The sequence below is a fragment of the Nilaparvata lugens genome, chromosome 6 (genome assembly GCF_014356525.2).
Source record: "Nilaparvata lugens isolate BPH chromosome 6, ASM1435652v1, whole genome shotgun sequence".
Lineage (NCBI taxonomy): Eukaryota > Metazoa > Arthropoda > Insecta > Hemiptera > Delphacidae > Nilaparvata > Nilaparvata lugens.
In genome coordinates, this window is record NC_052509.1 from 48,409,664 (window position 1) to 48,426,502 (window position 16,839).

Sequence of the window (16,839 nt, forward strand, 5' to 3'; positions counted from 1 at the left end):
GCCGGTGTCACGTGATCAGAGCAGAAAAATTATTTCCAAGCTGTCTGTTCCCGTCGACAGAATCCCGAAATTAGTTCTTTTTCGACAAAACGGTTCACTAGCAGTGATTGGTCGAAGCAAAATAGCATTGTGTTGATAGGCCTTAAAATGAATGGCAAAATGAACGACAGTTCGTCTCTGATTTGAACAGTTCTTTTTTTCTGCTCAACTTTCTGCCGATGGGTGAACATTCCCATAAGTACCAATGTTAATTTAAAATGAATTCTGTCATCTGCCTGTTACGAAAACACGGCTTTAGAAACTCATGTAAGACTTAAATTTTTAAGAATATTAGATACAGACAGACCCCTAAAGATTGCGTTTCGTAAGTGGGAAACACATGAGTATCCACTTTTACCAAGAACAAAGGTACATAGTTGGACAATAAAAACCGCGGCACATTCAGACATTCCAAAATATGTTATTTTAGCGTTTCAAACAAATAGAAAGTTATTAGCTTCAGCTGATATGTCTAAATTTGATTTTTGTGATTTTCATGATTTACGTGTTTTCATTAATAATCATTATTACCCATATGATTCTTTACAAGGGAGGAGAGAGTTAATGTATAAATTTTTCATAGACTTTGCAGGGAGCTATCATAACTTACCACTAAATTTAGAAAATGGGAATGAAATCAATTATGACACTTACAAGAAGGATACTCCCATAATAGTTATAGACTGTTCACACCAGTCAGAACATTTAAACTTATCAGCAGATATTAGATTAGAAATTGAGTTTGATAAAGAAGTACCGGATTCTACTTCAGCATTCTGCATTCTTGTAAGCGATAATTTAGTCGAGTACAAACCGCTAACGTCAATTGTACGAGAGATTCAATAGTTCGTCGATAGAGTGCGCACATACGTAGAATTTCAATATAAATAGTAGGATTAGCTTTTGTCTGCTTCAGTTGACTGTAAGCTGTTGTCATGTGTGCTTCAATGTTGAGTTCAACAAAGATGTGCAACTCTTTAAACAAGACTTCTAGAAAGCTGTTCAAATTGGAAGAAGATGAAGACGAGGAAAACAACTATAACTATACCAATCAAGGTTTTGAGGAAGATATCTACGATAAACTTTCGTCTCACTACAATACTTCAGATGGAATAATTGATCATGGAACATGTCATTCAAAATCGCCTCCAAAATTTCATTCTCGTGGAGTGCAGTGTAATTTAGATAGGGAAGAAGAAGAATTAGCAAGTGCACAAGTGAAAAGAGAAAACGGTGAAAATCTGGAAGATAACATCGAAGTGTTGAAATCTACTAAAACAGGATTTGATATGAAGAACGGTGAAAACATAGGTGAGTCAGACAGTACTTCATCTTGGTGTGTAGTTGAATTTCATGGCTATAAATCTTATTCTGATTCTAAGTTTTATATCAAAGAATTTGCTCTTGTAGATGCACGTCAAACTTATGTGCTATATCATTTTAAACCACCGTTTCCTAAATCTGATTTACCTTGGAAAAGTTATCGTGATGTGTGTTGGCTAGAATTTTATCATCATAAGATAAAATGGGAAATGGGAGATACAATTTATTCTGATGAGATTATTCAAGCTTGTATGCAGAATTATCAGAAAGTTTTCACAAAAGGAAGAGAAAAGGCAGATTTCTTAAAGAAATTTCATAATAATGTTGAAGTAATACCAGACGATTTTATTAAACCTGACTATAATAAATTTAATGTGAGCTGGTGTAAAGATGTATGTAAAATACACAGATCAATTACCGACGGCAGGTGTGCACTCTATAGCGCAAACCACTATCTTACAGAACTGCTTGTGAAAACTGAATCAACGTTTCAACATCAAATCGATTTTAAATGTGAAAATGAAAGAATGAAATCAATGAAAAATTGTCCATTTTATACTAATGATAAAAAGAAACGGTATGCAAGACAAGGCTTTTTTTATAATGGAAGTGAAGTTGTATGTGTTTATTGTGGATATCAATTATTCATGCATAAAGCGCGTATTTGCAATCTAAACAGTACTACCAACCCTATAAATTTTTCAGTTTTAGTTCCACTCATATAAAAAGAGATGCAGGTAAAAGTTGATTTTAGTATATGTTAAAAGCAGGTGAAGGAAGAATGGATCCAAAACAGTGGTTAACGGCTGATGCTGACTTAGAGAAAAAATTATGTGATTATTTGGAATGGTATGAAGTATGTGAACAATCAATTGTGAAAGCTAGAGCAAAAAATCGTGATACAAGTCTGCTTGAAAATATAAAATCAATTTTTCTAACAACAGTAAATTTAAACGATATTAGTGAATATTTAACCTATTACAGACCTTTCAAATTAAATGTGAATAAACTTATACAATTGGAAAATGAAATATTACAACAGCATATGACGTCATTGTCAGAAACCAGTTAGAGTTCATCGACTTTTTTGCCGACATGTAGAAACATGTTCCTGTGCTTGAACTGTGGGGGGAAGAGAGCTAGATTTAGTATAGACTCTAAGTGTATAAAAATTTTAATCATTCTGTATTCTACATTACGTGTGTAAGGACGTGTTTTTCGACTATGCAAGAGTTTCAAGATTTTGATTTGAAAAAATTCAATCAATCAGCACGCGAGGAAATTCCGATTGTGCAAATTAAGGACTTAAAAGCAGACTATAGTTATAAAATAGAAAAAGCGAGATTGGTGCGAACTCAGTGTGGACTTCGAATTGTTTTGAAAATCTACGATGTTGACAGGAAAAGCGGCGCCTATTCTTTCTATGATGTTTATCTACCTGAAAAGTTTCTCTCATCAATAAATATTAACACATTGGACAGTTTTAACAGTAAAAAATATATAATGAGATGTGAACATCGCGAGGATAAACCATCTTTAATTCATTTGGAAAAAGCTAAATAAAAAAAAATTGATAGATCTAATTTCTGCAGTATTGAGTTAACTATGAGCAGACTAGCAGGAATAGAAGCAACAAAGAAAGGGATTAATTATTGGTGATACACTGATATTGATGTTGTCTGAACAATGCTGAAAGATCATACAAGTGAGTAGGTCTGTCTATAGCTGAATGAAAATTGATACTTCTATATTCTATTGATATGAAAATATTGATTATAATATAGATACAATATCAATATTTTAGTTATAGATGGAGATGAGGCACTATAACCTCAACGCCTGGGCTTTTTACTGCACATATGCTAATGAATATAAGTTTAATGAATATAATTTTTTAAACTTGTATTCGTTTTCATTCAACAGTCAGGTGGAAACAAAAGCTTTTCAGTCTTAAACAAGATCTTCTAGTGATCAGTTCAGTTTTGAGTGTGTGTGAGAAAAAGATAGACATAACCTATAAAATGTCACAATGTAATAGCTATTCAAAATTTAAAAAGTTGTCAAGACTTTTGATGGGGATAACTTATGAAGAATTTGTTGATTTAGCAAACAGTATTCAATATTCACAATATTGTACAGGAGTTGATGATTATTTGTTTAAAAAAAACCTAAGTTAGAGGAAAGCAAAAATAGTGAGCATAATACAGCTTTGAAGAATTCAAATTCAAGATTCTCAATTCTTTCCGAAATTTATGATTTATTAGATGTAATAAATAGTGATTCTGCCCATTTCCATTATGGATGCAGCTGTGAATGTTCCATAACCACAATAATTAATTGTAACCAATTATGGGAAGCATTATTTGATCTTGCATATCGTAAATGCAAAAAATAGTAAGTCAGGCTGGGGGGAGAGGAAAGGCTAAGATGGAGGTAGCTGTCAGAGCTTGCAGAGAAGGAGAGGCTTTGATGGCTGCGATTGTAGAGAAGTGAGCTGAGGTACGTTCAGAGAGGGAACCAGTTCTTGAGCTTACAAAATAAAGCTAAACGCTGAAAGATCTTTTCGCATGGCGGGCGGGGTCTTAGATGCTGAAGAGAGGAAACAGGTATAGTGGGAATGAAGGAGAACAAGGTGGAGCCAACCAGTTACATGGCGGCTGGCAGGTGGGGCTGGGAAGCTATTCCATTGAAAATTTTAGTTCCACCTCTGAAACATAGCTGTTATTGGTATAGTGGGAACGAAAGAATAGAAGGAGAACAAGGCTTTAGGTGGAGCCAACCAGTTTCTTAGCTTACAAAATGGAGAGCTAAGGCGGGGGTGGCGGGGGGAAGTTCTTCCGTATGGAGCACAGAAAATTTAAGCTCCGCCTCCGTAACACGTTCCTGAACTCCTATTGGTTGCTAAAACCGGTGTTATTCCACTACTCACGCTATCTCAAATATATATAAAGTAACCAGAAACACTGGATTTTGACTTTTAAATAGGTAGCCTAAAACTGGAATTCCTATCCAGAAATATTATCACCAGCAGAATATTGCTCACGCTACCTTGAATAGAAAAAATATAACCAGAAACACTGGACTTTATAAATAGGTGCTCAAAACTGAAATTCTTATCCATAATAACTCTTAAAAATCTTAAGAGCTGATTGCTGCTCAAATATTTGTATTACTGGGAAAAATATTATAATTATACTATTTTCATTTTTCATTCTCTTTTCCCCTTCCGAAAAAATGAAGCCTCCAGCAATTTGGGGTCCTGGGCCATAACGGCACTGTGAAATATGTTATGAAGAGGATAAAACAAGATGGTTTTTTGCTCTGCTCAACTTTAATACTGTGAATTTCAAACTATTTACATCTTGGTCATATTCTGAAGTCAGTAGTGGAAAAATCAACGATGTTTTCTTTTTCTAAGGGTTATGCCCACATGAGCTGTAGGCACATGAGTGGCTAATGAGGCGGATGATAATGAGATATAAATGGACCTACAGTTTTAGGTGGGTTCCGAACCACCGGAAAGCGATTTTACAAATCATAAAACTTATTTAGAGGAGTTGGCTCTAGCGGTCACCCTTCCAATGGGAGTAGAAGGCGTATGATTCTTAACTTATCTAAGCGATAGCTTATCAGCGCGACCACTGAGTCAAACCGCTCCCCATATCTCAGTATAGATTTCATAAGAATTAAGACTAAAGCTCAACTCAAACTTACGCGACTCAAGTCGAGAAGATACTGCGACTCTAGTCTCTTCTCGACGCAGCATGTTTTCAAATGGTGACACTCAGACCAGAGTCGAGTCTAGTCTCCGCGACCTCACGACTGTAAGACTGAGTCGACATGTTGGTCGAGCCTCGACTTAGTTGCGTAGTACCGTTCATTTTTAATGAAAGTGAGTTCATGTTTTATGAAAGTGATGATTCATCATTTTAGATAATAATAAATAATAATATCGAGTGACCTGGCTGTCTCAGGTCTGGTGTCAGAGTTTTCATGTCGCAACTGATCAATTTCAGGGCCTCTGACATGACCTAACGACTGCTTTTTAGGCAGCCGGGACCGACGGCTTAACGTGTCCATCCGAAACACGGGAGTGGCCCGAAATAGATATCTTGCCCGGGCCGGGATTTGAACCCGGGCCTCTGAATCATAAAGCCAGCATCTGATCCACTCGACTACGGCCACTGTTTTAGATAAGAGAATTAGATAAGACAATATATTAATAATAATTTTTATTCAAAAAAAATTACATGCTAAGTAGTGACGAATTAGATCTTATATGTTTAATAAAGTAAGGTTAGAAAATGGAGTAGCATGAAACTGAAGTAGTGGCAATGAGCAAGAAAGTTGTAAAGTCAAGAGTCTGGAGTATCCTCGACTGGAGTCGTACGATTTGAGTTGAGTTAATGTGAGTTGAGCCTTAGACTGGATTGAGAACTTATTTAAATAATGAATGATTCAATCGGTCAATCCTATGTAATATCATAATATTTCCTATGTCTTATGCATAATATTTCAGTATTGAATTTTTTGTACAGTAATATAACATATTAAAAACATGTATTTTAATTCAAAAATGACTGTAACTTTATTAAATGTATCACTATAATAATTTTATGAGCAATATAGCTTTGAGCATTGAATAGCATGTGTTTTATAGGTAATCAAACCTAAATCTTTACATCATAAATTTAGTCTTTGGAAAAAAATCACATGCTATCAAATTTTCAATCTTATTTATTGGAATAAATTGAAAATATAATCAGGTAACAGAGTTAATCAACATGAAATAAAAATATTGAATTTTGATTCGGTACTAACAGAATATTTAATTAAATTGTATAATACATTGTTCAACCCACACTAAAAACTTCTCAAAACGCCATTCTATTCTATGTTCCTTTTGTCCGAATACCGCCTTAATTGTACACAAAATTAAGTGTCGCTGTTCTTTGATCTATCTGTAAAGTTTCTACTACTAATGAAATCTGATGAACATTTATTTTCTAGAGATGCATGTGATTCTGCTGACGAAACAGTTCTGGGTGCCATACCTCATTCCATTAGAGGATACCTTTCCAGTTTCAGTCACATATTGCCATCAACACCTGCGTTTGAAAGCTGTGTAGCATGCTCTACCAAGGTTCGTTTATATATTTGTCATGTTTTCGTATTTGATCGGAAAGAAAATGTTAAGTAGGCAAAAAATATGTACAAATTTTTGCTAGACTAGTTTGTGAAGATTGTTTGTATTTTTTGTAAAATAGTGAGACCACGGATAATTCCGAAATATGATACATAACATTTTCTATACAAAAACAATGAATTATTCTATTATTCCTCGTAGAATGCTATTTTCCTCATTCGGTAGTGTGTTGTCTATTTCGAGAAATATTACAATAGAGAATAACTATTTTGATGTTTCAAGAAAGAGATACAGTACATAATGTTAATGAATTGAAAATGATATTTGAAAAAATGCAATGCTTTGTTGCCGAATCTTTTGATTTCAGTTAATGTATGCCTATCATGTGATACAGTCAATGCTGCTCGTGCACAATTAACGAAGATTTATATGAAATAGTTATTTGTATATCTAGAGTGAAAAGTACGACTTTTTCTCCCTGTGGGAAAAAGTTTGAAGCCCGAGGCGAAGCCGAGGGCAGCAATTTTCCTGAGGGAGAAAAAGTATTTTTCGCTCGTGATGTACACAACATTTTTCCTCCATCTACATTTTTTTATAGAAACTGCAAATAAAATCATTCTAATAACTTAAGTATTGGTGACAATGATTCCTAACAACATAACCTAAATCTAAAACCTAAAGGCTACTGTATTACATAGTTACTTGAGAATGTATTGCTTTCCATTTTGATATAAGTGCATTGTTATAAAATAAAAAAAGCAATAAAATGTATTTGAACTAATACATTTAGCTAATTCACTTCGTTGAGCTATGTTCGTAAATTTCATCCAAGTACTAATATTTTATTGCTAATAACGATTTTCAATTAGCCATTATCTATCCTCAGGTATTATCCGCATATGAGAAAGAGGGAAGATTGTTTCTTAAAAAAGTTTATGAATCCTCTACCTACCTAGAAAATCTCACTGGAATATCGAAACTGTTGGATGACCCCAACATTAATGAAGTAAGTGTCCTACTAATCAATGTTTTTTTTAACTCTCAATTTTCGTTACCAAATATGAATTACGAGGGTAGGCTGATAAGTAATGCACACATGCTTATAGAGCACAAGCCAAATGACCCTCAGAAGCGAGTCTGGTGGCATGTGGAAGTTCTATTTATCTCATACATAGCTGCGTAGTTTGAAGGAGTTGTGTTCATCCAGTTTGGTTTGGTTAGTGAAAGAATGGCGTCGTGTTCTGGTGTTATGTGAATGCGAATCAAACAACACTTTGTTATTGAATTTTTAACTCCTGAGAAAGTGAATCCTAGTGAGATTTATCATCTTTCAAAGGCTGTTTATTGTGACGATACTGTTGATTGGTCTACCGTGGGTCAATGGGTTATGAAATTTCGAGATTGCCAATCTGAAAAAGCCTTAATTGTTGACAAATCACGCAGCGAACGTTCAATCACTACCACAGGCGATAATCATCATAAACTTGTAGAAAACTTGATTCAAAATGACTGGCAAATCACTCAACAGCATATCGCAAACCAAGTTGGAATAACCAATGAACGTGTCGGCTTCATTATTGATCAGTTGGGATATCATAAAATATATGCACGATGCTGTCTGACAGCTGACAATAAACAGCATCGATGGAATGCTACGAACAATTTTTTAAGCGCTACCGTGAGGAAGGAGAGTACTTCATAGATCATTACTGAAAAAAGTAAAATTGAATTAGGATGTAACCGATCCAGAAAGGGGGTAGAATGAAGAGATCCCTAAATTCTAAAGGGCGAGTCATGGGACTTTATTAAACAATAAACTTCAGCATTCTATTAAACTTGTAAAATTCTATTAAATGAATTAAACTGATTTAAATTTGGACAATAACAAAAATAATCTATATCGGTTCATTGCACATTCTAAAAATTCAAGATGACTGCATGTAAGATTTCGCTAACTGCTTATTTGGATTCTAACTGTTCAAGAAGGTAGCGTGGACTTTACTCATTTCTCAATTACAAATTTATGATACTAGGGACTCGGTCATTCAAGGGTTTTTAGCATGAGCTAGAAAATATAATGGCACTAACAATCGATCAGTTTATAAATTCATTACTATTTAGAAATTTTCACTACACTGATTACTCCTGGATAACTTACTAATTTAAACAAACATTGACATATTCACTTCAAATAATTAATAAACTACTTCAACTTAACTTACGGCGAAAAATAATACATATTAACAAACTTAAAAAGCAAACAAATTGAACACACACGTTAATTTTGAGCCCTCGAGGCCCGAGGCTACCTCTGGATTTTAAATGTGAATTCGGCCGCGGCTTGATTGGAACTGAACTATTCCACGCAAATTATGTTCCCCTTCCACCAACGAGACAACGGTCCACGTGGAGACGAGCATAATTCCGTGGGAAAGAAAAATAATGCAAGTTTAAAATATTCCCAAATACACGTGTATTTTCCATCGCTAACGGAAATACAGTTCCGTGAGAATACCTCAACCCTGCATAAAATTGGAGTCTTCCCGAACGCAAGTTAGCAAAATCTTAATGTGAGAAAATTATTTTTTAACACAAAAATAAATTTCTCACGATAAAAATTTACACACAAAATTCAGCTACAAGATCACTAAAGTCTCATTGTTGAAGTCCTAATTCTACACTTTTCGAATGAACCCATACTAAATTTATCTCTATGAAAACACAAACCCATAATTAATTTATTTATTTCAATATTATCACGATCACAAAGAGAAATATAATGACGATGAATCTCACTAGGATCTACATCCTAAACTAGCGTTTACATAATACTAGAACAGGACGACATTCTTTCACTAACAAAGCCAAACTGTATGAACGCAACGCCTTCAAACTATGCAGCCGTGTAGAGGATAAAGGTGTCTGCCCACTGCACCGTATCATAATAGGACCTATTTGGAACGTGTCCGGCACGTAACATGCATGCCAATGCCCACTGCTTCGTATCAACAACGTTACATACACGTTATGAACGGGTCATATCCGCGTTTATAACGAGTATACAACGTGTATGGACCGTGCAAACCCCTTCCACTTCTGCTACACATAGTACATTTGCGCATAGGTTGTACTAAATACAACCGGGTCTACAACGCGGTACATACGCGGCTATACACTGTTGTAGAACGGTACGTAAACGGAACGAAACGAAACCAGCAAAATATTCTCTCCGAGAAATTGTACGGTGACCGGTCATGGCACGTTCCTATCCGTTACCGGTCTAGAGGGCATTGCCAGGCAATAATACACGTGAACTATTCTTTGTTGCATGTTCCGTTCCTATACCGGTCCTAGTATGATGTGGTGCAGTGGGAAGAGACATTAAATAGAACTTCTACATGCCACCAAGCTCGCTTCTAGGGGTTATTTGGTTTGTGTTCTACAAGCATGTGTGCATTACTTATCAGCCTACCCTCGTATTAACGAAAAATAATGCAATTTATCTTTCATATAAAAGCACGTTGCTCTTCCAGTTCAATTTATTCTTTGTTAGCACATTGCTTTTACATAGTCATCCTTCGTGAAATTTTCATTCACTCATTTAAATAAAACTAATACATGCTTTTTGTGTAGGAAATCTTTTGCGCGAGATTTTCATTTTCTCACCGGCCCTCTCACCTAGGTAGCATTCTCAATCAAATTTGGCCTAGAATATTTGATTCATAGCATGACTTTGAAAAACAAAACATTAAATTTAGCGTTCCCCCGGATTTTCACTACTAAAAATTGCTATATCGTTAATATTAGACAAATATCTTCTATATGGTCGATATTGTCACTATAATCATTGTAAATCCAAGGAAACATAGTTTTTGTTTCCGGTAGGTCTGCATGAATATATTTACCTTTAATTTTCTTTATTGTTTTTCCCAATATGCTTTATTCTTTAGGGCGGTATGTAAAATACTTATTTTTCCTTCAAATATTATTAAGATAAGGTGAATATTTTTGTTACAGATTGTTGAGTTGGATGATGAAGAAGACTTCTGAATGTGGAGGATCTCGTGCTTCATTACTACCTCAAGAAACCTAGTGCAACTCATTGAAGCCTGTCAAGAGGATGGAGGATTTCAAATGTAGGCTACTATGAATGTAAAGGTAACAAATTAGGCGAAATCATTTATTCTGTTTGAAAATGTAAAACATTAGGATAGTCCATACTGTAAATGTAATGGTAACAAATTACTTTGAGAACAAGCTACTACCTTGAAAAATATAAATTAATCAAGACTACATTTTTAATGAAGTCTTAACAATTCTTTTTCACGATTGTGACACATACTACGGAACAATATATCTGTGGGCAGAAGAAATATTCTATGTATTAAGTATCACTTTATATTTAATAATGTACAATGTATTTTTATCTATTCTAGTACAATGTATTTAATGTATCACTCCTGCTTGGAGTGAAGTGCCTCATAATCAACACTTTACCTATTTTTTTAATAAGGATTAGTTGGTTCATTCAGATTGGGTATGAGGTATGGAATTTAGCTCTTGATTATTGTTTTTGAGAGGTCCAAATAGGAATAGAGGTTAAAGTGAGTAGAGGCTCCAACTTCAGAAAAGAACCGTTCACTAACCAAAAAGAGAATAGTAATTCGGTTAGACATTATTTATTAGAGATAATATTTACTGGATTCTTCAATTAATCTTTTAATCGAAAATTCTACCCATTAAATATTGGAATAATTAGAAGACGAGTAAATTTGAGGAAATTGATAATGTTGAAGTTATTTACTGAAGAAAGTCAGTTTATTGATTTATATTTAAAAAATATCAATGCTCTCTTGAGCAGTAGTACAATAATTCCATTTCTCTTCCATCATGACTATCAGCAGCTTGTTAGAAATTCATTCCTAATATTTATGTAACAAATCTTCCGTTACAGTAGGGTTACTGAAGGTATTTCTGGGCAGATCGTGGAGATAGAAGCATACCCAAATATTCTGATTCTAGGGTACCTCAGGATATCCAAACCACTTGATGTGCATTTGGGGGTCGCGACTGGGCCGCGTAATGGCCAATTAAAAATGGTTGATCCAGCGTTCATTATATTGGTCATAGAATGATTATACCATTGATGATAGAGGCCTATAGTAAACGCGAATCGAAACACAATAAACTATTCTATAAAGTTTGTCATTACACATTCCCACCTAAAACATGATTTTAACCTAGAAAAATGCACTTATTCAAAAACATTTCATTTTTCAAGAGTATTTTTTCTGTATAACTACTTTCAATGACTATTTTTCTAACTTTATATAGAGTGCAAAACAAAAGTTCTTTGAAAAATAATTTATTATCTATTTCCCGTTTGTTTCAAGTTTTTAGAATCTTTTGTTCTGGAGTTGAAATTTTTTATGATATCATTCTAGCCGCTGTAGGTTCTCAATGCTAATCTAAGTTTTTGTTCGACACTATGTTAAGGAAATTTGATTTCGAGTGCTTGTAGAATTTCGATTAATGTTGAATGAGTTCTTCCAATTAGCCCTTGAGATTGAGGATGGTACTGTGTAGTGAAATAGATTTCAATACCATTGACTGCTGTAAATGGTTTGTACAAAGCGTTGTTGAATTCTAACCCATTATCGGTTTGAATACATTTCGGGATAGGAAATACTGACAGATAATTATTTAAATTCTTTACTATTTCTACAGCATTAGCTGTTTTCAGAGTAAAAGCAGAAAGTCTTTTTGAAAAGCAATCTACAAATGTGAGGATTTTGATGTTATCGTTGGTGAATGTGTCGATTTGATTTTTTTCGAAAGGCTTTGTAGGCGTGGGAGTAATTTTGAATTTTGTTTTATTCGGATTTCTTTCGTACTTCAATTTTCACACATTTTCAAACAAGTTTCACATTTATTTAAGAATTCTGTTACATCTTTGTGCATTGCTGGCCAATAATAGTTTTTACGGATCTGTTTATAATTTTCATTGATTCCTCTATGGAAGTTCTTGTCTTCATGACATCGGGCTATTATCATTTGTTGTTCATCCTTATCGATTATGTCAGCGTTCATTCTTTTATAGATTGGAAATTTAAATGAAGGAACTACTTACTTACTCCGCGGTGCTACAGCCCGTTTAGGGCCTTGACCTCCTCTATGATGCTTCTCCATTCCTCTCTGTCGCCAGTTCTTCTTCTCCAACCTCGGACACCCAGCCTCCTCAAATCTTGTTCCACATCTTCTAGCCAGCGTTTTCGTGGGCGTCCTCGTAGTCTCCTTCCTCCTGGATTTTCTCTGAAGACCTTCTTTACTGCTCTTGAGTCACTCATCCTTTCTACGTGACCTAACCAACTCAGTCGCCAGTATTTTATTTCGTTAACAATTTCTGTTTTTTTATATAGGTCACGTAACTCTTGATTTGTCCTTATTCTCCACTCCCCATTGTTACAGACTGGTCCGTAAATCTTTCTCAATACTTTCCGTTCCCAAGTACTCAAGAGATCTTCATCTTTCTTTGTGAGAACCCAGGACTGCACCATACAACACAACTGGTTTTATTATTGTTTCATAAATTTGAATTTTCAACTTCTTCGTTAGCACTTTGGATCTAAGGAATTGGCTTAGGGCAAAATAGCACTTATTACCTGCAGTTATCTTTGCTTTTATATCGACTTTGACGTTGTTGTCATCAGTGATTACAGAGCCAAGGTATTTAAATTCTGATACCTTTCCAAAAACAAAGTTCTCTATATTTATTTCTGTGTCACCTGCTTGTCGTGTTCTGCTGCTGGCCATATATTTCGTTTTGCCGTCATTTATTCTAAGTCCTATTTGTTCTGATGATTCATTGAGCTGAGTAAATGCAGTCTCCAAACTTTGTCTATTTCGTGCTATCAAAACTACATCATCAGCGTATGCCATGCATTGGATCATCCTATTCATAATCGTTCCCCTTGGGTTAATGGTGATCCCTCTAATAACCCTTTTTAGACTTATATTGAAAAGCATGGCTGAAAGTACATTTCCTTGCCTGAGCCCTGTGTTTGCTTGGAAGTCATTTGACTTCTGAAGGACCTAACTGAAGGAACTAGTTTCACTATTTCCTCTGTCATTGCACTTAGGAGTTCTGTTCTTAAAGTTTCGAAAAATGGACTCTTGTTCGAAAATACTATACCATATACAGTATCATGTTTCAAATATTCCTTAATCTCTTCTACTGTTTTTGATATCTCGGGAGTTTATATACTTGAAAGTGATTCTATTTTTGTTGAAGATCTTTTTAAATTGGGGGTTTCCTTTACCTCTCAAAACCACTATTTGATTGGTTTCTGTATTTATAATACAATTATAGTCCATTATGCTTATTCTATCATCTGAACTTTCTTGCGAATGCTGAGTCAATAATGGATCGTTATTATTAAATCTGGATGTGGTAAGTTTAATGGACTGTATGAATGATAAATAAATGCTTACTATTGAAATTTTGGTTATTTTAATCAACGCAGATCTAATACTATTGTGTAAACAAAATAATACTAGATCTAATAATGAATAAGGAAAACACCAAATAAGGAATACAATTTTGAAACAAAATATTTGTATCAATTTAAATGATGAATGTTGTATATAACTTGTGCTGAATAAATGCCTAAACCGCATTCCGCGGTATCAAAAAATGAATAGCTAAGAAAACAACATATGTTGAAAAAATTGACATGCCACATTCAGTGGTTATCAGATAAAATGAATAGTTCAATAACATAGGAAGAGCCCAATGCAAAAAGGATGAATGTCATAATTCGCAAATTTTCAGGAGACGCATTTCAAATTTTTTCAAACTTCAAAACGTTATTACTGAATGATAAGTTCAAATAGAATATTCATTATAAGTTTATGGGAAATCTATGAATATAGAACATAGAATACACTATAAATCGAAGAGTTTTTATTCAAATACTTGTAATAAAAAAGAGGGTAGCGTTCAGATTTGGTTTTTTCATTTACACATCCGTTTCCTTCGGATTCACCAGTTGGCGTTTTGATCTTAAAATAGCTTGGCATCACTGATACATCATTTGGTACATAGTTTGGTTTTACAAAATTAGATTTACTACCTGTGTCAATAAGAATTTTTATACCATCAAATTGAATATGTGGAAGGTCTGAGGAAATCTAATTCAAATCAAACACTAAGTCTTGGGTTTGTTGTTGGTGCTTGACCCTGAAAAATTCTGAAATGATTCAGTCAACTTGTCTAGCTCTTGTTCCAAGTTATCAAGCCTAGAAGGATTTTCACAATATCCTGCACAATCATTAAATTGTTGAAATTCATGGCATCCATCTTCAGTCAAGTGGGCTTGATGTGGGGCTTTGAAAGTTGAGACAGTTCTCATAGAAGCATCTTGATTTTGAACTGCTGGTTGAAAAGATTATTAGGAAAATCTATTTTCACACTCCCTATTCCATATGTCATTGAAGTATGAGGAGCAGCCTATAACACACACTTGATAAAGCTGTTTAATTTACAAAAACATATCATAATAGCTGCCCTAGGTAGACCCAGACTATATCCCAGTAGACTTATATTTAATAAATTGAATGTTCATACTCTAAGACAAACGTATGCAAGAAACTTAATCCTATTTATCAATAAAAACAGAGACCTATTCACTATCCATGAAATACCATATATATAATATACGTCAGTCAGCAACAGTTTTATCAGTAAATCGTAAGAAATGTTTTATTATAGTAAAGTGCTTATAAACAAAATACAAACATATTTTATCATCAATAGAATTTTTGGAATCATAGCTAAGGAAATAGATAAGTGGATTTAATAAAAGATCTTCTTTGAATTAGGAATATGAATCTACAAAAACTAGCACCATTTTTAGTCATTATAGACCATTGTAACTTATTATTTATAAGGATTCATCAATGATACTTAATTATTTGATTAAATATTCTCTTTTTAAATGTTAATTATTCCAATGACTAAACTGTGTGCCTTCAAATTTCTAATCATAGGTGACAAATGTTTTTGTTTTCTGGTAATCAAGTTATGTATGTATGTCACTACACTTTGAACATTTTGGCCCTGCAAATCTTTCTTGTATGTATTGTAAAAAGCTACCACATCTGCTCTTTGTGGTAGAAATTTGCCTGTAATGTATTTGTGGAATTTTCCAACAACCAATTTCTGCTCGTGAACTGTCCACCTTCTTCTTTGTAACTTTCCTTTTTCCTCTTTATCTCCTTCACTGTAACCTGATTCGGTGCTCTCACTCTCTGAATTTGCACTGTGGTTTTGCTCGTATTCGGATTGTCCTCTTTTTCTTTTTTCCACAGGAGGTTCCACCTCAACAGGAGGTTCCACCTCAACAGGAGTTTCCACCTCAACAGGAGGTTCCACCTCAACAGGAGGTTCCACCTCAACAGGAGCTTCCACCTCCTCAACTCCTTGTGATTTTTCACCCTCCGCCATAGTCATTTTATGTAAAATGAGACAATCAATTTTTAAAACACTAGTTGGCAAATCATAGTGTTTTTTATGTACTGCTAGCGAGTGCCCTAGAGCACTCCCTAAAAAGTCCTGGTATTGAGGATGTGTTGAATGAAGTCTGCTAAATGTGGCGGCCTGATGCCCTGTCAAAGTTGCAAGACTTTTCAGTTTTAAGGTGCTCTCCACCTTTCTTAAACAGATTGTGGGGTCAACTTCTCTCATCCCTGAAAAAAGGAAAAGATTTTCAGCTCCCCTCTGAATACCAACCTCTTCTCTGTACTTTATCAACTCGTCCATAACGTTTTTCATGAGTGGCGAGAGTACGATTGGAACTTTCTCGAGATTTTTCCCAGGCACATAGAATATTTGGAAATTCTTGCACTTTTCCGAGTCCATACTTGCAAGTTCATCATTTCACAAGTTGACTACTAGCCGTTACAGTTGAATTCTTCATTTGGTTCTGGAACAAGTTACATTTATTTAAATGAATTGACAATCCGTCTCTTCTGTACCACCCCATGTAGAATTTACACTCTATTGTATCCTTAATATTAAGGACAATAATTGTTGTTGTGCCTATTTTTTACCAAAATTATCCCCTCATCAATACCTTCATTTTCTTTTATCAACTTTTCATTATAGATGGCATTCGCTTTTTTTGCGAAGCACATCCGTAATTTTCCTAATAATTTTTTGTTTCATTGCTTGTAGTCGTGATTAATATCACATTCAATAAAATATGACTTGAGATGCCCTTCAAAGGCAGTTTCATACTCATTCACATTGTCTAAAAATGGTTGCATTGCCA

The 16,839-nt window shown here is 34.5% G+C and overlaps 1 protein-coding gene across 1 annotated transcript in view; it reads left to right on the forward strand.

Moving 5' to 3' along the window:
- Positions 1 to 15,882, forward strand: part of LOC111056744 (ubiquitin-like modifier-activating enzyme ATG7) — a 59,218-nt gene extending 43,336 nt beyond the window's left edge. Inside the window, exons 14-16 of the mRNA XM_039431474.1 lie at positions 6,373 to 6,505; positions 7,395 to 7,514; positions 10,526 to 15,882. Coding sequence (XP_039287408.1) covers positions 6,373 to 6,505; positions 7,395 to 7,514; positions 10,526 to 10,558 — 286 coding nt within the window. The 3' untranslated portion in view covers positions 10,559 to 15,882. The remainder of the gene's footprint in view (positions 1 to 6,372; positions 6,506 to 7,394; positions 7,515 to 10,525) is intronic.
- Positions 15,883 to 16,839: the final 957 nt, after the last annotated feature.